The 22,646-nt window shown below is 42.7% G+C and overlaps 1 protein-coding gene across 4 annotated transcripts in view; it reads left to right on the forward strand.

The window, feature by feature from the left end:
* ptprub (protein tyrosine phosphatase receptor type Ub) overlaps nt 1-22,646 on the forward strand; it is a 170,560-nt gene that overhangs the window by 93,947 nt on the left and 53,967 nt on the right. For all 4 annotated transcript variants that reach the window (XM_084357049.1, XM_084357050.1, XM_084357051.1 and 1 more), the window contains exons 4-7: nt 6,145-6,226; nt 9,657-9,772; nt 14,203-14,377; nt 17,161-17,454. In XM_084357049.1, the coding sequence (XP_084213175.1) occupies nt 6,145-6,226; nt 9,657-9,772; nt 14,203-14,377; nt 17,161-17,454 (667 nt within the window). The remainder of the gene's footprint in view (nt 1-6,144; nt 6,227-9,656; nt 9,773-14,202; nt 14,378-17,160; nt 17,455-22,646) is intronic.

Below are 22,646 nucleotides of genomic sequence, written 5' to 3' on the forward strand. Positions count from 1 at the left end.
CTATAGAAATGTCCGTCTGCCATCGATAATCAAGACGAAACAAATCAACAAAACACTGACTATGGATGCCTCATATTAGTTTCAGTTTCAGTCCTCAAGCATTTGTTTAATGGTTTAAAAGTTCAGGCTTTATGTTGGTTATGTGCAGGAGTATCTTAGTGACTTTCTTGAGTTTGGCGGAGCCGTGCTAGCTGTTTTCCCCGGCTTCTCGTCTTTATGTTCAGTTTAACCTTGCTAACCAGCTCTGAACTCGACAGGAGATTACTGACGATCTTCTCATCTTAGTCTCGGGGTCTCAGGTTTTGCGAATAATCATTATAAGCATTCCCCAAATTTCTTAAAGACAAACTTTAATTCCTTGAAAAGTTGTAGATGTGCAGATCTGCTTAAACCCGGCTACGCTTCATAGCTTTTCCCGTGATGCCATCTTCCTTATTAGATTCAATTCTTTAAAAAAAACAAAAAAAACAGTAGGAGGCACATTAAAGACTTGTAAATGAGAATCCTCATGTCTCAGCTTTGTCTGATATTATCTGCTATTTTCCCCGCTGCAGCCTGCAGAGAGTCTTGAGCCTGTGGCAATGGAAAAGGCTTTTGTGAAATACTGTGCACAGCGAATTGAGATTCCTAACAGTTGAGCCATATTCTTAGACACAGACTGTTATCCTTTGGCATTTTCCACCTGAACAGATTTACTTCTGCACGTGACCTTCTGTCTGTGAATATTTGAGGTGTTATTTATCTCTGACTGTGTCTAATGGTGAGTGAAAGCCCTGTGTGTCTAATGGTGTCTCCCGACCGGAGTGGAAAAGGTAAAATCTGGTTTACAGGGCTAAATAAATCGTCTCTTGATTTGTATACATTACAATTGCCTCTAAAAGCCAATATTACAGGGTAATGTAATATGTTCTCCTAATGCGCATTTTATATCGGTCATAAATCACTGCGTGTCACACTTTTAATTTGTTCTCCAGAAGATGATTTCTGCATTTTTATCTGTTGGAAGTAGCAATTCATTACAATAAAGTTCAGGCATATGGAAAGTTTCTTCGGGAAAGTGGCTCTCAATAAAACCTGGGAAGGTTGTTTATTGAAACAAATGCTCCGAACGTCTCCTTCCTAATAACCTCCTATCCTAATGGCCAAGAAGACTGAGGATTACCCAGTAATCAATCTCCCATTGAGTGCTTTAGCTCGGCAGAGAGTAATAACACCTTTAATTAGACTTTCAAGAAATTTTTTTTCTCCTCCTTGTTTACCATTAGGCCTAATCAGTGTTTCTGGCTAATTTTGCTACTTAGCCTAACAACATGCCAGCGTGTGCTCGCCCAGCTAATTCAGGTCAAAATATAGACAGATACTGTTCTTTAATCACGTCAAGCCAAGTCATATTTTATTTATATGGCCCAGAATCACAAATCACAATTTGCCTCGGCAGGCGTACGACAACCTAAAAAAAACTCACCACCAAGAACCCTTTTAACAGTAAAGAAAACCTCAGGAAGAGACACAGAGGAGGAAGCCATCTCCAGACTAACTTCTTACAGAGAGCAACAGTAGCTAATGTTAGCTTAGAAATGGAGTCCAATAACATAAATGACGGGCTTTCAGCACAACACAGAAGTTCTACAGAGCACCTTGAAGTACTTCAGTACATTTGGGCTATTTACTGTAAACATGCGGCACTATGATTCTTAAATTGCAGTTCACTGTTTAATGCCTTATGTATATTTACTGCACCCTTTGGTATTTTGACGCGTCGTCTTATTTGTAGACAGTGTCAGTAACTGTAGTAGCAGCATGAGAAGACATGTTCAGTTGTCGTCAGCCCTCAGTCAGTTTTACATACATACAAAAATTCTCCGTTCGTCCCAAACACATTTTCTGGCGTCCCTGGGACAACAGGACCACATTAGTCTCGAACACCAGGACAGACATGCAATCGATATCGCTTGTTCAGAACAGGCCAAAAAAATTCACGATCAAATCATATCTGATTCATGTCCACTATGAAGTATGTGTGAAGAATGTGGATCGTGGGGGACAACTGAGTGACTTCAGGTGTCACCTGAGCCATATGTCCTCCTCTCCACCATGGAGATGTGAAAGGGGACAGGCCCATACTTGTCAACCTGAAGACCTCAGAAATAGCCAAGATTTAGAAACCAAAGCAGGGGTCTGCTGGTCTTCCCCCAGAAAAAAATGTGAGTTCTTTCTGCATTCTGACTTTTAAAGAACAAAAATAACAAAATAATAATTATAATAATAATAATAATAATTACAATTAATACTTTCCATTTACTTTTAATTCACAGGAAAGAAAAGGCCTGTTAATATCTGGCACAAACTAATGTTAATCAGTTTTCATTCACTTTATTTTTTGCCCCATGCCCCTTAGAAAGTCTGTGCACGCCACTGCCCTGTGATTGTCAGCCTCATGGTGACTGAAGTCCATGAGACCCCTGTGATTGACATGGCAGGAATTTGGAAAAAAACTTGCCTTTCCAAAAGTAACAGGAATGTTTTTTTTTTCCCAGAATGTGCTGAAGTATTTCTCTCTATTCTCCATCTCTCTGTTCTTCTCCCAATCATTATGTAGGACGAGGTACAACAGTACAATGGGCAGCACCCTGTATAGTGACAGAAACAGGTCGCGATAACTCAAAAGGGAAAAAGGTGCCAAAATTTGTCAAAACCTGGAAAAATACAGGAGATTTGTGACCCTGGGAGGAAACCCGGAGAGGGCAATGAAAGACTGGACCTGGACCTGGGAGGATTGGCGTGGCATGTATGGATTGGCCACACAAAATGGACCAGCAAAGACATATAATATTTACAAATTGTGATAAAAAAATATAGAAAATGTAGACTGTGAAACAGAAGTGGAGAGTATGGCTCCAGGAAGACGCTGAGCAGCTTTGGATGCTGCCTAATAGGTGGAACTTGAGCTCATTGCTGATAATGTTGTATGTTTACGTGGGTGCACAACAGAAGAGAAGGCAGGCGGCAAGAGATAAAGATGGACTGTGAGAGAAATAAAGACAGACAAAGACTAATTGAAAGACAGAATGAGTGAAATGAGAGAAGAGGACCCTGATTTCATGAAAATAGACCACCTGAAATAGGAGGAGAAGTGGGAGTGATGGAAGAAGGAAATGTTAATATCCCTTTTAAAAATGCGGAGGCATCTGCAGTGTCTGGAAACAAACAAGACAATTAACTCTGGCAAAGACAGACTAGCCTCGGTTTTCCTCTCTGAGCCAGAGGACAGCAGCCAGCTTTAAACAGAGCCGGGTCACTCTCCAATACTGAGACCCAGCAGCCAGGACCTTTTCCTCCTGCTCTCTATTTCACCTCTCCTCCTGTCAGCTTCTAGCCTCCCCCTCTTTTCTCTCCCCACACCTGGCTTTCTGTGTCTCATTCTGTCAGGAGTTTTTTAGCTGACCCCAATCTCCTCACATCCCATCATGATGTGTCGGTGAAGGTGCCTTTAGGGGTCGTGCATGGCCAGAGCTGTTGTCACGCCAATTGTTGCTGTAATCACACGTCTTCCTTTCCAAGTCTGGGGAGCCGGACTATCAGTGTCCCGCTGACTGTGGAAAGCTGGAATTTGGGCCAGAGGTCCTAGAGATGTTGCTGTGACTCTTAAATTGGGTGTTCAAACACAAGCGGATTGTGGCAGTGAAGATAATTTGGGTGGCCTGTTGGTCTGAGTATCGACCTTCAAAACTTTCTGTGTGACACTTCAGTCTTCAGCAATGTGTTTAATCAACAGTTTGATAGCAAAAGTTGGAATTCAGTGTCTGTTTAGATTGTTAATCTTGCCTGCTTTTTGAGCAGATATTATAATGTTGATTATTTTCTGTGTGAAAATTTTTTGTAGGCTACTTTCTGTTAAGATAAAAAATAAACACTGATGCATCTGAGGAATTGGGCTTATTTTCTTAAAAAGAAAGAAGGGTTTTGAGGGAAAAAATCCTCAAAATGATGTTTCGTTAAGTATCAGCACATAAAAGCAGATATTGGTACCTTTCATCAAAAATTTCAGTCGCTAACCCTGTGTCATACTGCTGCCGTATGACAAAAAATCATTAGTTAGAAGGTATTATAACCTGTCTGATGTAATGTTATTATACAACTGATTCATTGAAAAGTTTGGCTTTTTTACCGAAGGATCACCTTCATATTCCTCCAAGTGAGTATCCTGAACTTTACAATAAAGCCGACTTTAAAGCCTTTTATGTTTGAAACATAAGAAACTCTCCTTCAGATAAAGCCTTTAGATCTGCTGGCAGTCAATCAATCAATCACCACAAAGCGTCTTGTGAAAAAAGGTCCAGTTTTCAACCATATCGTCATCCCTTGACAGATAATTAAAAAAAACTGAGACGGAACGTGAGACGAAGGTTTAAATCTTTGGAAAAGCTAATTCAAGCGGCCTAAGATTTTCTCGTCAAACTACTGTCTCCAACAAAACAGAGTTGTTTTTGTTTTCACTGGAACTGAAGGATCATTTCACAGATCTGGCACATTTTTGTGTAAGCAGTTCTATCATAGCATGCACAAGAAGTGTCTATAACCCGTCTCGGTGGAATTTAACTGGTAACTCCACCGATTTCACACATTTAAGTGTGTTTGCAGGTCTTAGGGAGAACTGCTGTTTAAATGAAAGAAGTAGTTTAAAGCCTTTCGTGGCTCCAGAGGGAGCTGCATGTTAGCTAAGTTGCATTGTGGGTAATGCAGGTGCCAGGTATTGAAAAGCAGCCCACTGGAGAAGTATTGCGCTCACATAACACTGCTGGACTCATTAAGGACAGTTTAAAAACAAACAATCATAATTGATACAGCAGAACCAGAGATATCAACTTTTTTTGTTCCACGCATTCTTCATCCTTTTCAAAACCTGCCGCCTACATTACCCACAATGCAACTTAGCCACCAAGTGACATCACCGGAGGCAATGTATCAGATTAGATGCAGCTTCCTCTGGAGCCACAAAAGGCTTTATACAACTTCTATCACACATGAACTCTCCAAGACCAGTAACCACATGTAAATAAATGTGTGATATTAGTGGAGTTATCCTTTAATTATCTGACTGATGCATGTGAGAAGGATTTTGCTGAAAGCCTTTTTGATATTTATCAAAGTGAGTCAAAAAAGTATCTATTCAAAAAATGTTGAACCCAGAATCCACTTACCAGCTTTTTTTTCCCGGCTCTTCCTGCATCTCAAGGTTTTCCTCAGTAGAGTTTGAAAACTTAATAAAAAAAAAAAAAAAGTGTGAGATGTGGTTTAACCTCACTTAATTCAGCTATCTGACTTTGAGAAGAATGAGCTCCAATCTTGCATAACCCATTTCATCGTGTAAACACAGACATCACACACATTTAAAGTAGTTTGAATGTGTGTGTGTGTGTGTAAGTGTGTGTAAGTGTGCGTCGGCCTCGGTAAAAATCAAGACCCAGTGATAGGAACCATGTTGTAATTATTTGGTGAGAGGATTATGAGAAACAATAAGTCAAAGCTGGCCTTCGATCAAGCGCGCGGATGGACGACTGTCCTTGGTGCCGCAAAAACAAACATCACCCCCGTGTCTCATAACTCTCTCACTATTACTGAGGATGGTGATTTGATATTGATTAGGTTTCATGAGGGCCCACTGCTCATCCACCTTATTGTTCCACAGGACGGTATGGAGCTTTCTGTCCTCCCTTGAGTCTCGTGGCCCTGTGCGAGCTGCATTATCTGCCGTTATGGCTTCGCAGCAGTCTGCGCCCTGAATGTAGAATGGGGCTCATGATTCAGGCGACACATTGTGCGCCTCCTGATAAAGCTATTATTTCTCTTGGCCCTGCGGACTGGGTGAAAACTTATCCGTCGCTCTATTTTTATGCTTCTGTCTTTCTCTTATTTCTCTCATTGTCTGGCGTTTTGTTTTGGGTCAGCAGATGTGCAACGATGTGGGGATGTGGCTCTTTGTAAATAATGCCTCTGTCACCAGAAGGGGACACGAGCAGTTGATTTCGCACAGCCCTCAAAACTGCTCTTACACTTAAACTTTGAGAGCATGAGGTTAGCCACAAGTGTGTGGCTGTGAAATAAGTCAGTTCATGATGTATTCACTCCACTTCATTTTTGCAGGTACTGATCGAAGCAACAGTTTCCAGAGAGCGGCGAGGATACATTGCCATAGATGACATCATGGTGCTCAACTATCCCTGCTGTAAGTGCCACTTCTGTCAATGAATTGCAATTATAGAGTGTGCTCGAGGAAAAGAAGCTTTAGTGGCATGGGTGGCAAAATGTATTTCAAAGCAGCATGAAACATAAATAGGATGAGGGGAAGAGTAATGGCTGATCGACCTTTTATATTAGTACTGCAGGTTGTCCTGAGGCATCCTGCGACAGCAGCAGTGCTATTAAAATACTTTGACACCCAAATGCCAGCGCTCCCTTCCACCTGAGCACACACCTGCTGTTCTGCCTCCAGCCTTGTTTGACAGCCAAATGTATTTGTTAATCAGTGAAATCTTGCTTTTTTTCTCTGAAGACTTCCACCCTTTCATGTATTCTCTGGTCTAACTGGGAGTGCGGTGTCGCTTTTTGTCATAAGTCACTTTGTACAGCACTACATTTCAAAGCTTTATGAAAATGCCTTCTGTTCAGGGTGGGCTTCTGTAGCCGATGGCTCCCTGCAGCGGGGGGCTTTTTGTGTCAGTGAGGCTAGTGGTTTAGCTCGTTGTCAGCCCCAGAGGACTGTGTGTAAAACATATTCACTAAGCCCCCAAGGCTTAATACCTGGACAAAGTCTCTCAGTGTCACTCGCACCCTCCCTTTACAGCCTACTGCTGAACACAAGGACTCACGGCACATTTAACACTCACGGCTCACAGTGCTTTAAGTGACTTATATAACTGACACAAGCTTGAAGGATACTTCTCTCTCGTGGGGGATTCAGTGTCATATCCCTGTTAATATTTATATATCCCCTATTGTTATCACAGCCGTGTTTGGAGATACATGTCATCTTCCAGAGGACACCACCAGTGATTTTATTAAACGAACGCCGGCTGTGAGATCCGCTCGTACCCATACTGCATGCATAGCACCCAGTCAGTCACCCTGTTTCTCCACGAGACAGCAGATGGCATCTTCTGAATGCTCCCACTGTGGCCATTAAATAATTAAGACTCTCATCAAGACCTGAGCATGCCTTATGATGTGGCACATCGCCAGCCTGAATTACTTGGCAGCTAACAGTGCGATGAAAGAATGAGTGAGAACCCAAAGGGAAGTGTTGCATAGTGGAAAACTGAAATAAAATGAAAGCTCAACAAGTTCCTTTTAGTGAACGCGGGATAAAGCGTGGTTGACATTTCTGTTTTATTCTCCTGAGCTTCAGTCTTTGACTCTGAAACCAGTGTTGCACTCCAATGAAAAATGTATCACGCTAAAGAGTCCTGAGGATAAGATCTGACACATTTAGCTGTACAACACCACCGCTCTTGCCAACCGTCGGGTTTTTTCTTTCACATTCACACTCATACTGGTGTTTGTTTATGTTTGGCTCTCCGGCATGAATTATGAATTAACCTTAGGAGGGAGAGTCACTCATAGGAAACATGGCCACCTGTGGGGTGCAGATGTGAGCACTCTCCCCTTACTGTACCGCACAAACAAGATCAACACATCATCGTCTCCCCCCAGTGATAGATACCAGCACATCATCTTGCAAAACCGAGCAGGAGCCGTGTGAGACCCAAACATTTGCTTCTCCCCGATGTTTCAGCCTCGCTGTTGCTCCGCTGCCTCTTCCCGTCAATCATCCGGAGTGACTTGTGGACTTGTCCTACCCCATTTCTCAGCAGTGCTGTCGGCGTTTACCCAGTGATTTGGCTCTGCAGGGGTCTGGTGTTCAGTGCTCTATTGTTAATCACGGAGTTGGGTGAGAGGGCTACTCCCACACACTGACTCATTGGCAGCTTCGCACAGTGTGCTGAGGAATTATTAGTCAAAATGTGGAGGACTGATCTTACTCTGTGGCTTTTCTTCCACAGATTCACTCCCACATTCTTCTCATCTATAGGTTTCCTCAAATCTGTTTGTTGGAGAGTCATATGGTAATAAGTGACCCGCTCAGCACATATATTTAAACACTTATACAGACTTTGTCTTATTGTAATGTCTTAAATGTATATTTTAGAACTGTTTATTCCAGCTTTGAGTTTTATTTTGATGTTATGATGGATGCAACGACTTCTCAGCTGCCACAGAAACTTCTTTTTACTATTCCGCTCCTTTGTTTTTTGTTTTTGCCTCTTATTTGTTTTTCCTGTTCTATCTTGGCAGCTGCATTTGTAAGTAAGAAAGAAATGAATTGAAATGAATATGACAACGTTATGATGGACGATGACATCGTTGTCACCACTAGTCACTGCTCTTTCCCTGTCACTCTGACGCAGCTATCTCACCCAGCAGAGAAAACTTTCACCGACTCCGTAAGAAAAAAAAAACTAGAAGGACACCAGCTGTATGACGGGGGAGCACCAGCGTGCAGAAAGTTGTGATACATTTATAGGAAAGAGAGAGCACTGAAAAGGCAACCCAGAGGGCACTTTATCATGTTTTATCTACCATAGGGGCATCCAAAAGGGCACTCGTGGCTTTTTTTCGAGCATGGGGGCACCATATTCTCCCTGAGTCCACCAATGCTGTGTCAGGGTTATTTCCATAACTTCACTGTGTTCAGCCTCAGAGGCTGGAAACAAAGGTAGCTTATTGAGGAAGCTAAGCTAAGAAAATGTAAATAAGTGGCGTGGTTGAGCGAAACACGGTAAACAAGGTACCATGAAACAAGGTAACTCTGTCTTGGGTTTGCCTACCCGGGCTGATATAAGAAAAAAAAATAAAATAAACGGAGAGGTGATGTTAGTACACTGAGCAGCAACAATCTTATTTTCTTTTTCTCTCCCAACGCCAACAGCTTTTGGCTTACTGTAACTCTTAAGGGACACGCTACTTCTTTATTTGATTCTCAGTGCACTCGAGGCTTCAAGTTTCCACCTCACTGAATATTGGACCAGGATTGGCTTCCAAACTGTGAACGATGATGTCACAAATCATGCTCGTAAGCCCGCCTCTTACAATCTGATTTTCAATCAGCACAGAGAACATTTATACTGTGAGCAATGAATGTGAAAACAGCCTTCTAGGGTCAAACTGCACATACATCATTCTGCTCAGTGAAGCTCAAACATGCAACTGTTTGAAAAGGAAGAAAAACACATTTTTGACAGGAGCGGGACTTTAAGTTATACATCAGTGCAATCAGTGCACAAAGAGCAGTGAATAGAGTACAAAATGGGTAAGAAAGTCAATACTCAAGTTACGTGCGGCTTCAAACTGTTAGCTGAGAAATCTGTTCCTGCTTTATGTTGTCGATGAATGTTCCAATGACATTGAGTTAGTTCTGAACAAACATCAGGCAAAACGAGTTGTTGTCTTCAGCAGAAAGGCCTGATATTCCTGTTGATTGCATTTGACAAAACAAAAGAAGCCTTGATAAAAATGTGCCTTGACTGACATTGTGAGTGGCTGAATTGTAATGGAGTCTTTTGATCTCACTGTGTTCCTCTCTCTGTCTGTCTCTTCAGATAAGGCGCCACACTTCTCCAGGCTAGGAGATGAGGAGGTCAATGCTGGGCAAAATGCCACTTTCCAGTGTGTCGCTGCTGGAAGGGCGGCAGAGGCTGAGAAGTTCCTGTTGGAGGTGAGTGGTTTATTGGTGGAGTTTAAAGCTAAAGGAACCCGTCCGACTGTTTCGGATGTGTGTGAGTTTGTTGTATTTTTACTTCCAAAGACAATCAAAAGTGCAAAAGGAGAACTGGATTAGGTAGATGTCACATTTGACTACCTGAATTATTCATATTTTTGAGGTACCTCAGGTGAAGGACAGATTATGAGACAATGGGCCCAGTGGTGCAGACATGTAAATGAACCCTCAGTCCTCCTACAAAGGAGCAAAACACCCAGACTGAAAGAGATACAAAGTGGCATCACATGTTTATGCATCTTTTTCATCTTTTAACATCTTTTTGTGGTGTGTCTGTGGATGTGGTTTTGTGTCTCTTTGTGGCTGTTTTGCATCTTTTTGTGGCCTTAAAGCGTTTTTTTTGTAGTTGTTTATGTTTATTGGGAGTAGATTTGACTCTGTGTATACATTGTTTCTTTTGTAGTAGTTTCGATGCGTTCGGCCTATTTGTGGTAGTTTCTAAACTTTGTGGTCCTTTTGAGTCTCTTTGCCGCGTTTTGTGTCTCTGTGCTCATTTTGCGTCTCTTCGTAGTTGATTACAGTAATTTGTTGGATTTCAGAGTCTCTTCGTAGTTAGTTTGTATCTCTTTATAGCATTTTGCTACTCTTTGTTTTCATTTTTCATGTCTTTTAGCCTCGTTTAGCCTTCTTCGTAATTGTTTTGTCTCTCTTTGTATTAACTTTGTTTGTTTTTGTAGTTGTTTTGTGTCTGTTTGTTGTCATTTGATTGTTTTTATTCGTTAACCTAGTTGACCATTGCAGCCAGGTTTTCGCTCTACATTTGAATCATTATGTTTCCCAGTCTTAAATTAAGATTGTAGACAGTTGGCTCTGATGGCCTTGGTGCCTCCTCACTTCACTGCCTTTGAAAAGCTACATCGCTTCTTGTGTTCACTGCTTTCTTTCCTGCCTCCTGTTTTTATTCAGATCATGTGCGGTGCTTTAGATATCTGTCTTTTCATCTTGAATAGCTTACTCTGTGAAGGTCAGACGAGCCATACAGTCCTTACCTCTGGTGGGAATAACTCTGTGGTCTTAAAATCCTCCTCTTTATGTAGCCTTGATTAAAGCACCAAACACTATCGTGCTGTAGGGCTCCGCTTTTTCATCTTACACTGCAATTACCACATGGCCACACATTCACTGCTTTTGCCAATATCCTATATCCCACTGCAGCCAGTGTTAATCATGGTTGACCTTAGTCAAACCTACTGTATTGTTTGACTCTGGGAAATGTGTGATTTATGTAATTGAAGCGTCCTCATCCCCACCTCTCTGGACGCTTTATCAAACCACTCATTTGGTCACAACACAGGGATGAAGACAAATGCTTTGGGTAATTAGCTGGCATAAAGCATACAGGCGCCAGCTGTAATGAGATCTCCGAGCCACTGGAATGCTCTTCCCTGCCTCTTCTCCACCTTTGACAGTCCTCTTCACTGTTTTTGTCTGCTCCTCCCTTCTGTCTTTCTTCATATGAACTCAAATCCATGTTGTTTTCTGTTGTTGTGCCCTTTTGTGTTCATTGTGTCTGCCATACCAGCTGCGGCACAGCCTTGGCTGCACACGCCTGCCAGATTAACAGATCGTTTTGTCGTTTCCTCGCCAATTAGCCACAGCCAGATTGTTTACGTAACGTGGAGTGATCTCATGTTTATTTGATTTATCCTGATTTCCTTTGCCTCATCTCTGTAATCCACAGGTCAGACAGGGATAAAGAAATATAATAGATACAGTGAGGATGCCAAAGTGTATTATTGAGATTTTTTCTCTCCTTCACTTGCGGTCACAAGATTTGTTGCCTGCCCAACCCCAATCAGCGGTTGTGTGTTTATGTGTTTGTTTGCAAAGGCTTGACCCGAGGTTTGTGTGGTCTGTGGGTTTTTGAAGGCCGTAATCAAAAGTAAAACAGCAGTTGAAATGGCCAAACATAACCCAAAGGTCTCCTTGTTAATCCCAGCATGCTCTCGTGCTTTGGATTCTGTTAAAACGGCCAGATCAAAAGGACGAGTATCAGGATTCATGTCTACTGTTTCACACAAAGAGAATGGCCTGAAAACATGAGAAAAAATGTCAGATTCAATGTGTTTTGTTGAGAGTATGTGGACTTGACGGATGCTTGTGGTTTTTAATGGTGTGGAACAATGTGAGAAATGCCTCTCATGGTGCAACAGCGAGGTGCATCATACAACATTCATTTGGATCACACTCTCGCTCTAATCTTTTCTTTCTTTCTATCACTTGTTCTCTCTCTTTCTCACTTCATCCCCCAACTCACTTTCGTTTATGTTGTGTTTCTGCCTTGAGACCCTCCACTTTACACGAATGTCTCACAGCCATTTCTTCCACTTCCTTTTTCTCGAGACCAAACACAAAGTGAGAACGCTGCTATTCATCCATTAGCCTATTTACTAAACTGATTAAACCTTGATGCATTAAAGCCCATCTGCCTCCCTGCCCTAACTGCTGAACAGTTTAATGTTGTGGTTCAATAACATCGCACACCGAGGACGACTGAGGTTGTAGATGGGCTCCATTAAGGGACGACACTCATGACATGTATTATCCCCATAATCACTATTATTTTAACAAGATTTCATTTATTTTTATTAAAGCATGTCTGATTGTCATATTGTGTGATTAAATCAGAGAGATGGTCCTGCCTTTTTAATTAAATTGCACACAATTGGACAATCCTTGATTTTAATCACATTGCTCTAATAAGGGATGACCCAGATAGCAATAATTTAAGTGTGTTTTTGTTACATTATTAGCTTAGTGTCCCGGGAGTTCACTGGGCAATAACTGCAGACGAGGTTTACAATAGGTAATAAGTAATGAGGGTTTGTGTATGTGTGTGTGTGTGTGTGTGTGTGTGTGTGTGTGTGTTAAGGGGGAGGTTGGCTGGTGTGTGCATGTGGATGTTTTTTAATAAAAAATACATGAATATATACAACTTACAAAATCACTACAACCCTGGTTCCAAAAAAAGTTGGGACGCTGTGTAAAACAGAAACAGAAACAAAACACATTTGTTTAACTGACACCATGTTACTGAGCCTGTGGGGTACTATCCTTCATCCATACATGTGTTTCACAAAGTGCTGGACTTCACCCATCCTTGCTTGTGAAGGACTGAGCCTTTCGAGGATGCCCAATCATGATACTTTCATCTGTTACCAATGTTTACCTGTAGTATGTTCCAAACAGGTGTTTTTCCACAGGTGTGCAACGTGTTGCTGGCATCATATTCAGAAAAAAAGTATATTCTGTATTTACAAAAATCAATGAAGTTGATGAGGCTATACATTAGATATGTTATCTTTGTACTCTATTCAAGTGTGTATATGTCAAGAAGTTGCTGCAATTACACAAAAGGACCCAAGCGCAGACACACAGAGGCAATCAAAAAAAGCAAGTAAGACAGGCCAAGGAAAGTCAGAGGAAAAAAACTAAAGAGAAACACAAAACTCAGGACAAACCAGAAAACCACGAAGAACAAATCAGGAACACAGGGAGCACATGAGGACCGGGGAACAGGCACAGGAGCACAGGAGACACGTGGATGTAAACAAAACGTGACCAACAAAGAGTGAGGGAACAACACAGGTTAAAATACAAACTAAACTAACAAGGGGATGAGGTGCAGATGGAGAGACACTGTGAATAGTTCAGTGCTAATGAGGCTGAGGTGAGACAGGTGTGGGGGAAAGTCAGGCTGGGGAGGAGCACAGGAACACAGGTGAGGAGAAAATGTGAGGAAACAAAAGACACAAACACATACAATGGTAATATAACCAGCCAAATATAGACACAGTATAAAAATAAGAAAGCAGGGAAGGAAGAGAAATAAATTTAACAAAATCCTGTCGGCATAAATCCTTATGTTGGTCCAAACTTCTCTCCAAAACTCTGTTCTTCACATGTCTTAAATCATCAATATTTGATAATAAACTATTTTAGTAAATCATAGTAATCACTTTTCATAAGAGGGCTGCTCAGAGGGCCCATAACTTAATGGGGCACTATGCTAATTTTACACATATACGTCTTCTGTGGCTGTGAAAATCAGCATTACAAACTAAGGATATGGAGTTTGAAAGATGTGGGCATTCACCAGGCAGGAAGGATCTATTGAAGGGACTATTGCATTAGTATGGGTATGGGGTGCAGGGTTTGGTAGCTTGCCTGATACTCAAGATATCTTGGCCTTTACTGCCGCCTGAACAATTCTCTTCCTATAACCAAGCCTGTCTGTATGTGCAGCTATGGCACATGATGCTCTGTATAAGGTGACATGTACCTGTATGTTTGTGTATGGGGGCGGAGGGGGAAAGACATGATGACCCGCTCTGTTTTCTCTGACCCTGTCCTTTACTGCTTTTCAGAGACACAATGGCGACATTTTAACAACAGCGTCTGTCAAGCACCTGAGTCACCGGCGCTTTGTGGTATCCTTCCAGCTAGACAACGTCCAGCGAACAGATCAGGACCTTTATCGCTGCGTCACTCAGTCCCCGAGGGGCTCCGGGGTTTCAAACTTTGCTGAACTCGTCGTCAAAGGTAAGCGCTCTCTTCTATTTGTCTCTTTTTGCTACTTTTTTTGGTCTTTCTTCCTTCTTTCTGTTTCTTTCATCTCAACCATCAGTCCTCCTGCTGTTTTTTTATGATAACACGATTTTCTGCTCTTCTTGGTCACAGCAGATTACTGCCTGTGACTTCAGATGAGGACTTAAAATGAATTGATCATAACAAGCAGTGAGAGCCGCTATTATGAACATTTCAAATTAACCATAGGACATCATTTGTGCACAATGGTGGAAATCATAGACACCTATTTCAAATTGATTTCCATAAAACTCCTTCATCACAAATTGTACGGTGCTCGACACACATGAAGGCTCTTTGGACGGCAAATACAATCTCCCTGACATCTGTTGTTTTCTGAGCTGGAGTTGTCAAATAGGCTGCCACACTCAGCTCTTCAGCTCTCTGTCAAAAAGCTGTTCACTTGACTTGGACTCCTGAAGCCCCTGTCATATCATATACCGCAGATGGTGACCTCACTCCCATTACTCACTCCAACCCCACAGCCTGACACCACTTTGACAGCATAGTAATGACATGGCTGTGGGATGGTTTGATGGCATAACAAACTCCAGCCCTCAGCAAAAGGAAGATGAGACGAGGCAAAAGGATGTGAAAGATCCCCGTCCTCTACCTTATGCTCCTGCTGTTAATACGTAATTTATTATTATTTATTTATTTTTTTTAGCAATGCTAGCAGTATGGCTCTATGGCAATATTGGTCTGTCCATCACTTTGATCCAGACGGAAATAGCTCAATAACTGTTGAATGGCTTTTCATGACATTTTATAGCAACATTCAGGCTCTCCAGATGATGTATCCTAATGAGCTTGGTCACTTGAGTTTCGTGTAGTGCCACCAACAGGCTCACAGTTGTTATTTGTATGAATGAGTGATATATAAAAATATATATATACAGACAACACTAATAGGAGCTACCTAAGATGACAGACACGATCTTTGGGACAAATGTATTTGACGTGGAGTTGATTATCTAGTCAACCACCAGGGGGCGATCAAGATGTTTTGCCTTCCATTTTGGCGGGGCTGTCATGTCACCCATATTTATACATAGTTGATAGTGATTTTTGCATTTTGTGACAGCCTCACAGAGCCACTAGCATGCCTATAGACTCTATAGCCTTGTTTTGTTAAAGCATGCAATAAATCCCTTTGATTGATACGGACGCGTGGATTCGGTTTAGTAGTGTGATTCAGGCTGATTGCTACAGTACAACATGGAGCCTTTTTGCCAAAATGTTTCTAAACCCTCACGCCAGCAGCCTCCAGTAAATGAGGAGTCAGTGAATGCGCTCATAGAAGGCCATGAAATCCCATTTAGTGTGCTCACACTCTCAGCAAATAAGTATCATTGTATCCATGTGGTTGTTGCTCGCCTCACTTTTTTATAATCAGGACAAAGATGTTATTTTTGGAACAGCTCATTCTGAGCCACGGGTAGATATGATGGCCTGCTGTAAGTCACGTACATGTCAACTGGCTGTAGCTGTATATAAGAAGAGACTTAATGAGTTGGATCAAGTCCCATCAAGACTGTAGATTGAGTGCAGGAAACGTGATGAAGCTCTCTTATTGCCCCATGAGGATGTGTCTGCAAAATGAATAAAACATTTTCCTCCTTAAGGTAGTGTTTGTCTCCGGCTTTTGTTGTGGCCTCCGAGTTGTTATATTGTGATCCTGAGCTCATTTGAAAATGTGTTTTCAGGGATTTGCAGCCCGTTAAAGCATAAATCTTAGCACCGAAAAATCCTTAATTAAACAGAAAGCAGCACTGAGAGCGATGTTTAGTTTGAGAATAACTTTGAGGGAAACAAAGTAAAAGATAATGAACAATATACAGAAAAAATAACATAATTGTATGATAAACAACATAAATAAAGGGAAAACCCTTTCGAGCCGTGAACTTTGAGTGAGTTTGTAAAAATGTCTGGCCCTTGTGGCCTAAATTTTGGCCTTTCATTATGGATGCAGTCCTTGACAGCCCAAAGATGAGCTGCTGCAGGCTAAGTCAAGGCTAAGAGAAGCAGCACAGAGTCGAGCTGAGGTGCTGGTAACGTTGAAAGCCCGCAGAGAGGAGGGCCATAAAAGACAGAGGCGCCTCCGTGGGAATGAAGGATTAGTCACAGCCACAGATCTAACTCTGATCTTTTCTCATGCTTTGTCCTCATTTCTTTTGCATTCCCTTCCCTCCCTCACACTGTTGCCCGTGTAATTGCTCAGTCGCTTGGATCTTCCAGTAAGTGACATTTGACCGGTGGGCTCTGGAATTAATCCTTGGTTTGGCAATCTTCACCGTGAGTCTCCTCTTTCATCGTGGTGACCAGCCGTGAGGACAGAACACTCAGTTAGAGAAAAAGATGTACCGCACTTAATCCGTCGGTTACAAAGATCATACACATCAAATTCACTCCATCCACAGCTGCTTTTTCACTCACTACTTTTCCCAAATGTATGCGGAGGCTCTGAATGCCTTGTTAATAGCTATGACTAATCTGCTATTTGAACGCAGTTTGACCTGCTCACTTCCTGCAGTCTCTCGGGACTCATTTAAGACTCAGTGGGCTCAAACATAATGAGAAAGCTGTTTGGATACAGCTGATTAATAAAACGAACAGCACAACTTTACCTCCCCAGACTGTACAGCAGCACTACGGGCCCGCTAGCAAACGCTTTGACCAATTCAACTGTGTTTGACTAGGGAAAGAAAAAAAACACAGCTTTTCATTTCTTCTCACAGTTCCCCCGTCGCCCATCGCACCGCCACAGCTGCTGCGTGCCGGCTCCACTTACCTGATCATCCAGCTCAACACCAACTCTATCCTGGGAGATGGCCCCATTATCAGGAAGGAGATTGAGTACCGCGCCAGCCAGTCTCCGTGGTCAGAGGTGCACGGAGTCAACATGGTCACGTATAAGCTGTGGCACCTGGATCCAGACACAGAGTACCACATCAGCGTGCTGTTGACTCGGCCCGGAGAGGGGGGAACTGGCCCGCCAGGACCGCCTCTTGTGAGCAGGACCAAGTGTGCAGGTGAGCTCTGACGGTGTAACTGCAAATGGACAGGGTGTAGAATCAAGGTTCAAGATTCAATACCTTTCAAATGAAACATTGTTGTGACAGGTTACGGTCTCAGTGTGGTCATGAGTCATGATTAGTTTGAATAACGTGATATTTCCTTCTCAGAATGTTTTAAAGGAAAAAAAATAAAAGTATTTAAAAATAAAGAATAAAATAATATAGAAAAAAAACTGAGAAAAGTCTGAAACAAATAAATATAATTGTGTGTCTTTTTCCTTCTTGTCTCTCTAATTATCTTGTGACCCCTCCAATACATCTTGAGACCCCCAGCTTGCGGACCACTGTGCTGTACTTTAGGTCATGTTGCTTCATTTAATTGCAGGCTGTGCTGGATAATAGAGCTCAGAGCGTAGGTACAGATAAGTACAACCATTGTCAGTATTTAGCACATTTTAAGTATATTTAACACATTCTCACTGCTATTCACTGGCCAGTAGCTGCTGCTGCATTGACAACACACCACCCACGACCCAGCTCTTGCCCATATGTTATGTGTTCTAAGCTGCATTATGCAGTATTGTTCACAAAGCTTAAATCTTTTTAATGGCAGGAATTCATAGCTCCATGTGGATCTTGTCGAGTGATGTCATGTTTATAGAGATAACAGGCTCCAATAGTCTAAGCACCCTATTCCCCCTGCTTGTGTCTTGTTTATGATTGGGCAGAGACAGTCCTCTCAAAGGAACTATTACGCAATGAACAGTGCTTAGGGGAATTACAGTGTGCGCTGTTTAGGTGATGCTGAACCCCAGAGCCCTGGAAATGGGAATACAGTGCTTTCAACATCTGGCTGTTCGGTAGAAACCAGAAGCGTGGGGGCAGCGGGGTCTTCGATGCAACCTGTACCAGCCCTTTGATTTTTTAAATTGCATTAGCATACACTGTACATTTAATGTAGACCGAAATAATTCCAAGAGATATGTCTTTTATGGACCTATATATGAAAGAGCCATAGCTCAAAGCGTCGATTCTCAACAGCCACACAGCAGAACTTCAAAGAGTCTTACAGTATGGCGCTGCATCTGTCACGATAATCTGCTAAAATTCAATCAAGAGAGGAGCTGATAGACAAGTTCTAACTCAGTCGCTGCATATACTTATCTCATGAGGAAATGCACCCTTGCTATCGCTGGAGTTCTCTGAACTCTGGAGCCGAGGAGACTGAGAGGGGGACTTTCTTGCTGCCAGCATGGCAGTATTGGTATGACGCTTATTTAAAAGATAACAGCTGGCCGACTACAGTAGCTAGCCTGAAGCAGGCTTCTTTGGTATCTACTGAGGAGGAGAGACTTCTTATTTTGTCAGTCACAAATAAATGGATGTGAATTTGTATGTGACAGTGATGGAGACATAGCAATCACAGCACACACTATAAAGGGTTTTAAAATAGTGTCTAAAGAAAGATCGAGGGACATCCAGTACGATGCTCATTTTTAATTTCAGGAGCCTGACATCAATTTTTTTCTTTAATGTGAACAATCAAAACCAGGATATAATCAGAAAAGCAGCACCTAACATCTGACAACCTGACAGTATTGCTTGAAAAATGTCTGAAACAATGAAGCGATTATTGAAATAATTTCTGATTACAACAGTCTGCAGCTCAACTCATTAAATAAGAGAGTAATTGTTTCAGCTCTGTTAGCTAAGGTCTGCCCCTTACTCAAGATTTTACTCACTGACCTTGAAGTCGTTAGTTCAAGCATTCAATTAACTAGCTGTCGCACGTATATGTTCATAATTTAATTATATATATGTATTTTTTTAATACAAAATTTAATACAATTCAAATTAGTGTTCATTTAAAGACAATGCTAACGGCAAAAGCTGTGACATTAATGATTCTGAATGTGCTCAGTAGATCGCCACAGCAGGGACTCGATGAAATCAATTTGGGCACTTCAAAGTACGTCCACTAAAATGGCTGAGATTGTGATTGTAACTGTCTGACAACATTGTGGACGAGATCTAGAAGTAACCATCATATTGCTCTCTTTACAGCCACCAGACTCCATTGACAAAAACAGTAATTTTGCAGAGCACGGTAGTTGCTGGTCTACCGCAGCCTTTAATGGTTAGTTTGTTTGTTATTGTGTGACTCTGGTGACCTGTCAGTCTGGATCTGAGCTCACACTTTTGTTTGTTTGTTTGTTGCTGCCACCTGAGGTGATCTGTTGAGCAAATCCATAACTTTTTACCCATTGTTAGTCATTTAGAAACCGAAAAACAAAAAATAATTACCCTGTAAACTACAGTAACAGCTCACATTCCAGTAAAATACAGGTTTAACTATAAATCATCCAGGTGAAGGTTTTCCATCGACTTGTTGTTTTTTCAGCTGAACATTTTACTGCCTGCTCCCCTGTCATCTATCACTGTGCAGACACAGAACACCCAGGGAGATGAGCAGGATGCTGGCAGGCCACACCCATGCTTACTTTTAAATATATGTTCACATATATAGAACAAAGAGAACTGTGTTGATGCAGATGCACCCACAGAGATGCAGGCATTCATTACCACTGCCTGCATCTGCAATGTGTGCGCAGCGCTCACAGGCACACAATATGGAGAGCTTTGTGTTACCCAAAGGCAGTCTGTGGATTTGTGTCTTCCATGGTCATCACTCTTTTCTATGCCCAACGGTCTCTTCCTGCCACACACCATCCCTCACATATCTCCCTACCCTGCTCCACTAGAGCCTCCCTGGCCCCCTCTCCAATGACATATTAAAGCTACTCTCCTCTCCCAACAGCCAAAGACACCCCTCATTCATCAGGCGCCGTGAGTGAGCTTACAGCCCTCCCTCCCCAATCGACGCACCCCCCGCGCCAGCTCGAGAGACACCGAAATTCACAATAAAAAAGTATAAAAAATAAAAAACAGCAAGAGAAGGGAAGGCTGCGGCGTGGGAGTGTGTGTGTGGGAGAGAGGGTCGTTTTTCAAACAGGGAAACAGTAAAAATGAGGAGAGTGAATGTGCGAGAGGTGAAGCGAGAGAGGATTCACAGCATACGGAAATTGCTTTCACAGTTGCCGGTATCGGTGTATGTGAAAGTCACTAAACTCAGCCTTTAATGATGTATTTACATTTCAACCACTGTGACATTAGCTTGTTCAACCATGTGTGGGATAAGTAATACTGCTGTGTTTGCTGAGCTGTTAAACAGGGCATTTAGATGCAGTACCAGTTCAACACAGAGGAAGTATAGGTGAAATTAATTTTGTCGCTCTGTTGTGTTTTGTCCTTACGGTTGGCAGCTGCGCAGCTGTGAGTGACTGATCTCTGAATTAGTTTGTTTGTAGTGCGGCTGCAACTGATCGACTCCTTGATCAGTGTTCTTACCTGGGTGGTGGTGTTGATGTGGTTTTACAGTACGCTGCAATAGTGGAAGCCTCCTCCACCTGGTGTGTTTCCCATCCTCAACCCTGCAGGAGAGTCTAATCACCACCTGGTTCCCAGAGCTCCCCTGACCCAACCTCCAAACCATCTGGTCTACACCACCCTTACTGACCCCACGCTCCGCAGCTGAATCCCGATCGCCCTCCTTTGCTGTTGGCCTGATTAGCTTTAAGCGTGAGAAAATGGATGGTGAGGTTGTTGCGGTGATTTCAGGGAGGTGGTAACTATCCTGCGAACAGAAGGGATATTTGGCCCCTCGCTGTATTTAGGAGGAAAGTGAATTTCCTCTCCAGAAGCTGTGTCTTGCCACCGTGACTAATCTCGCTCTTCCATGGTCATGCTGAATATTTCCCTCCTTCCAAAACATGTCGGCTGTAGCTGGCCTCACCGTACACATCCTCGCAGAGCTGATCCGTCCTCGTGCGGGTGCTGTAAAACTAATGGCCGTGAATGTGAACATGGTCTCCGCCTGGCTCTGATGGCCGTCCAGGTGTGCTTGATGAGCCATTGCTGTGATTATCAGCACGGTGCATTAGCACAGCTTGAAGCCCCTCAAGTAAATCAGGGAGGAGAGGAGAGCATTTGTAGTGCAGGTGGTCCCCAAACTACGTTAATGGGCTTCCACCTGCTGCTGGGTCACTGAACCTTCTGGAAAGCCCCGGCCCAGGATGCTCCTGGTCTGTTAGTGGGAGCCAACGTTGGAGCCTGACTAAAATTAGACACATTAGGCACACAAGTGCTTCGCCTTTCTTGGCATGTCGTTCATCATGCCTTCCGCTGTGAGCCAGAATTCCCTATATGTTCACATTTGGGGTGTTTGGATTTATGTGTGCTTGTGTTTTCTGCTTGCACTTGGGTACAGGCGTGCATGTCTGTATAAATCTAGTATTCCCGGCTGACACAGTCAGTCCAGATCCCCCTTTCACGGACGCATGCAATCTCAGGCAGCTCTGCGCTGTCCTGCTGCCGTCCCATGTCACAGTTTTAGGGGGGATAATACACCAGAACCTGTCACATCCACTCTAACTTCCAATCTCCAAGGATCAACATGGTGCGCTGGGCTTTGGGCCATGTTGGGGCGGCTGCAGTTTTCACGCCACAGGGTGCCAAAGAATGGGTGCCCGTGGCATTCAGACGGAATAAGACGAGGCGAGGGGAAGGGGCTGGCACAAATATCCACTTTGAGGAAACCCACAATGAGCACACTGTGGCCTCTTTGGCGGCACTTTCATCAACTCAGCAGTTAAATGCCTCTCTTTATTTAGCCCTCAGACTGTGCAGACTATCAATTGCACCATTAAGACAATCCTCAGTCACACTGAACAATGGAACATTAACATTTCTTGCTGGGTGCAGTCTACTACTTTGCGATTACTGTGGCCACCCATTCATCTGTCGCCACATTAGTCTGGATGAGGTTCAGATCAATGCTCTGGTCATATTTCCATCGAGTATGAGATGCCAGGCAGCAAATTAAAAGAGAAGGCTGGTGACTGCAGAGGCCTTCAGAATAGATTGGAAGTGTCATAAAATTTCACTTTAAAAGAATTGCTCTGCCACAGGCAGTAATAAGTGGATAAGATATTGGGCACAGCGACTTTGTATCTGATAATGTTAGCATGCTAATGTACGTGTGTTTGAACACGTGTACATGTATAAGAGATGGAGAGAGAAGGAAGAAGGGAGTGGAGAGAAATGATGTGATAAAGACACGAGGCAAAATGATTATTTTATACAGCAAA

The sequence above is a fragment of the Pagrus pagrus genome (assembly GCF_965226575.1).
Source record: "Pagrus pagrus genome assembly, chromosome: 7".
Classification (NCBI taxonomy): Eukaryota; Metazoa; Chordata; class Actinopteri; order Spariformes; family Sparidae; genus Pagrus; species Pagrus pagrus.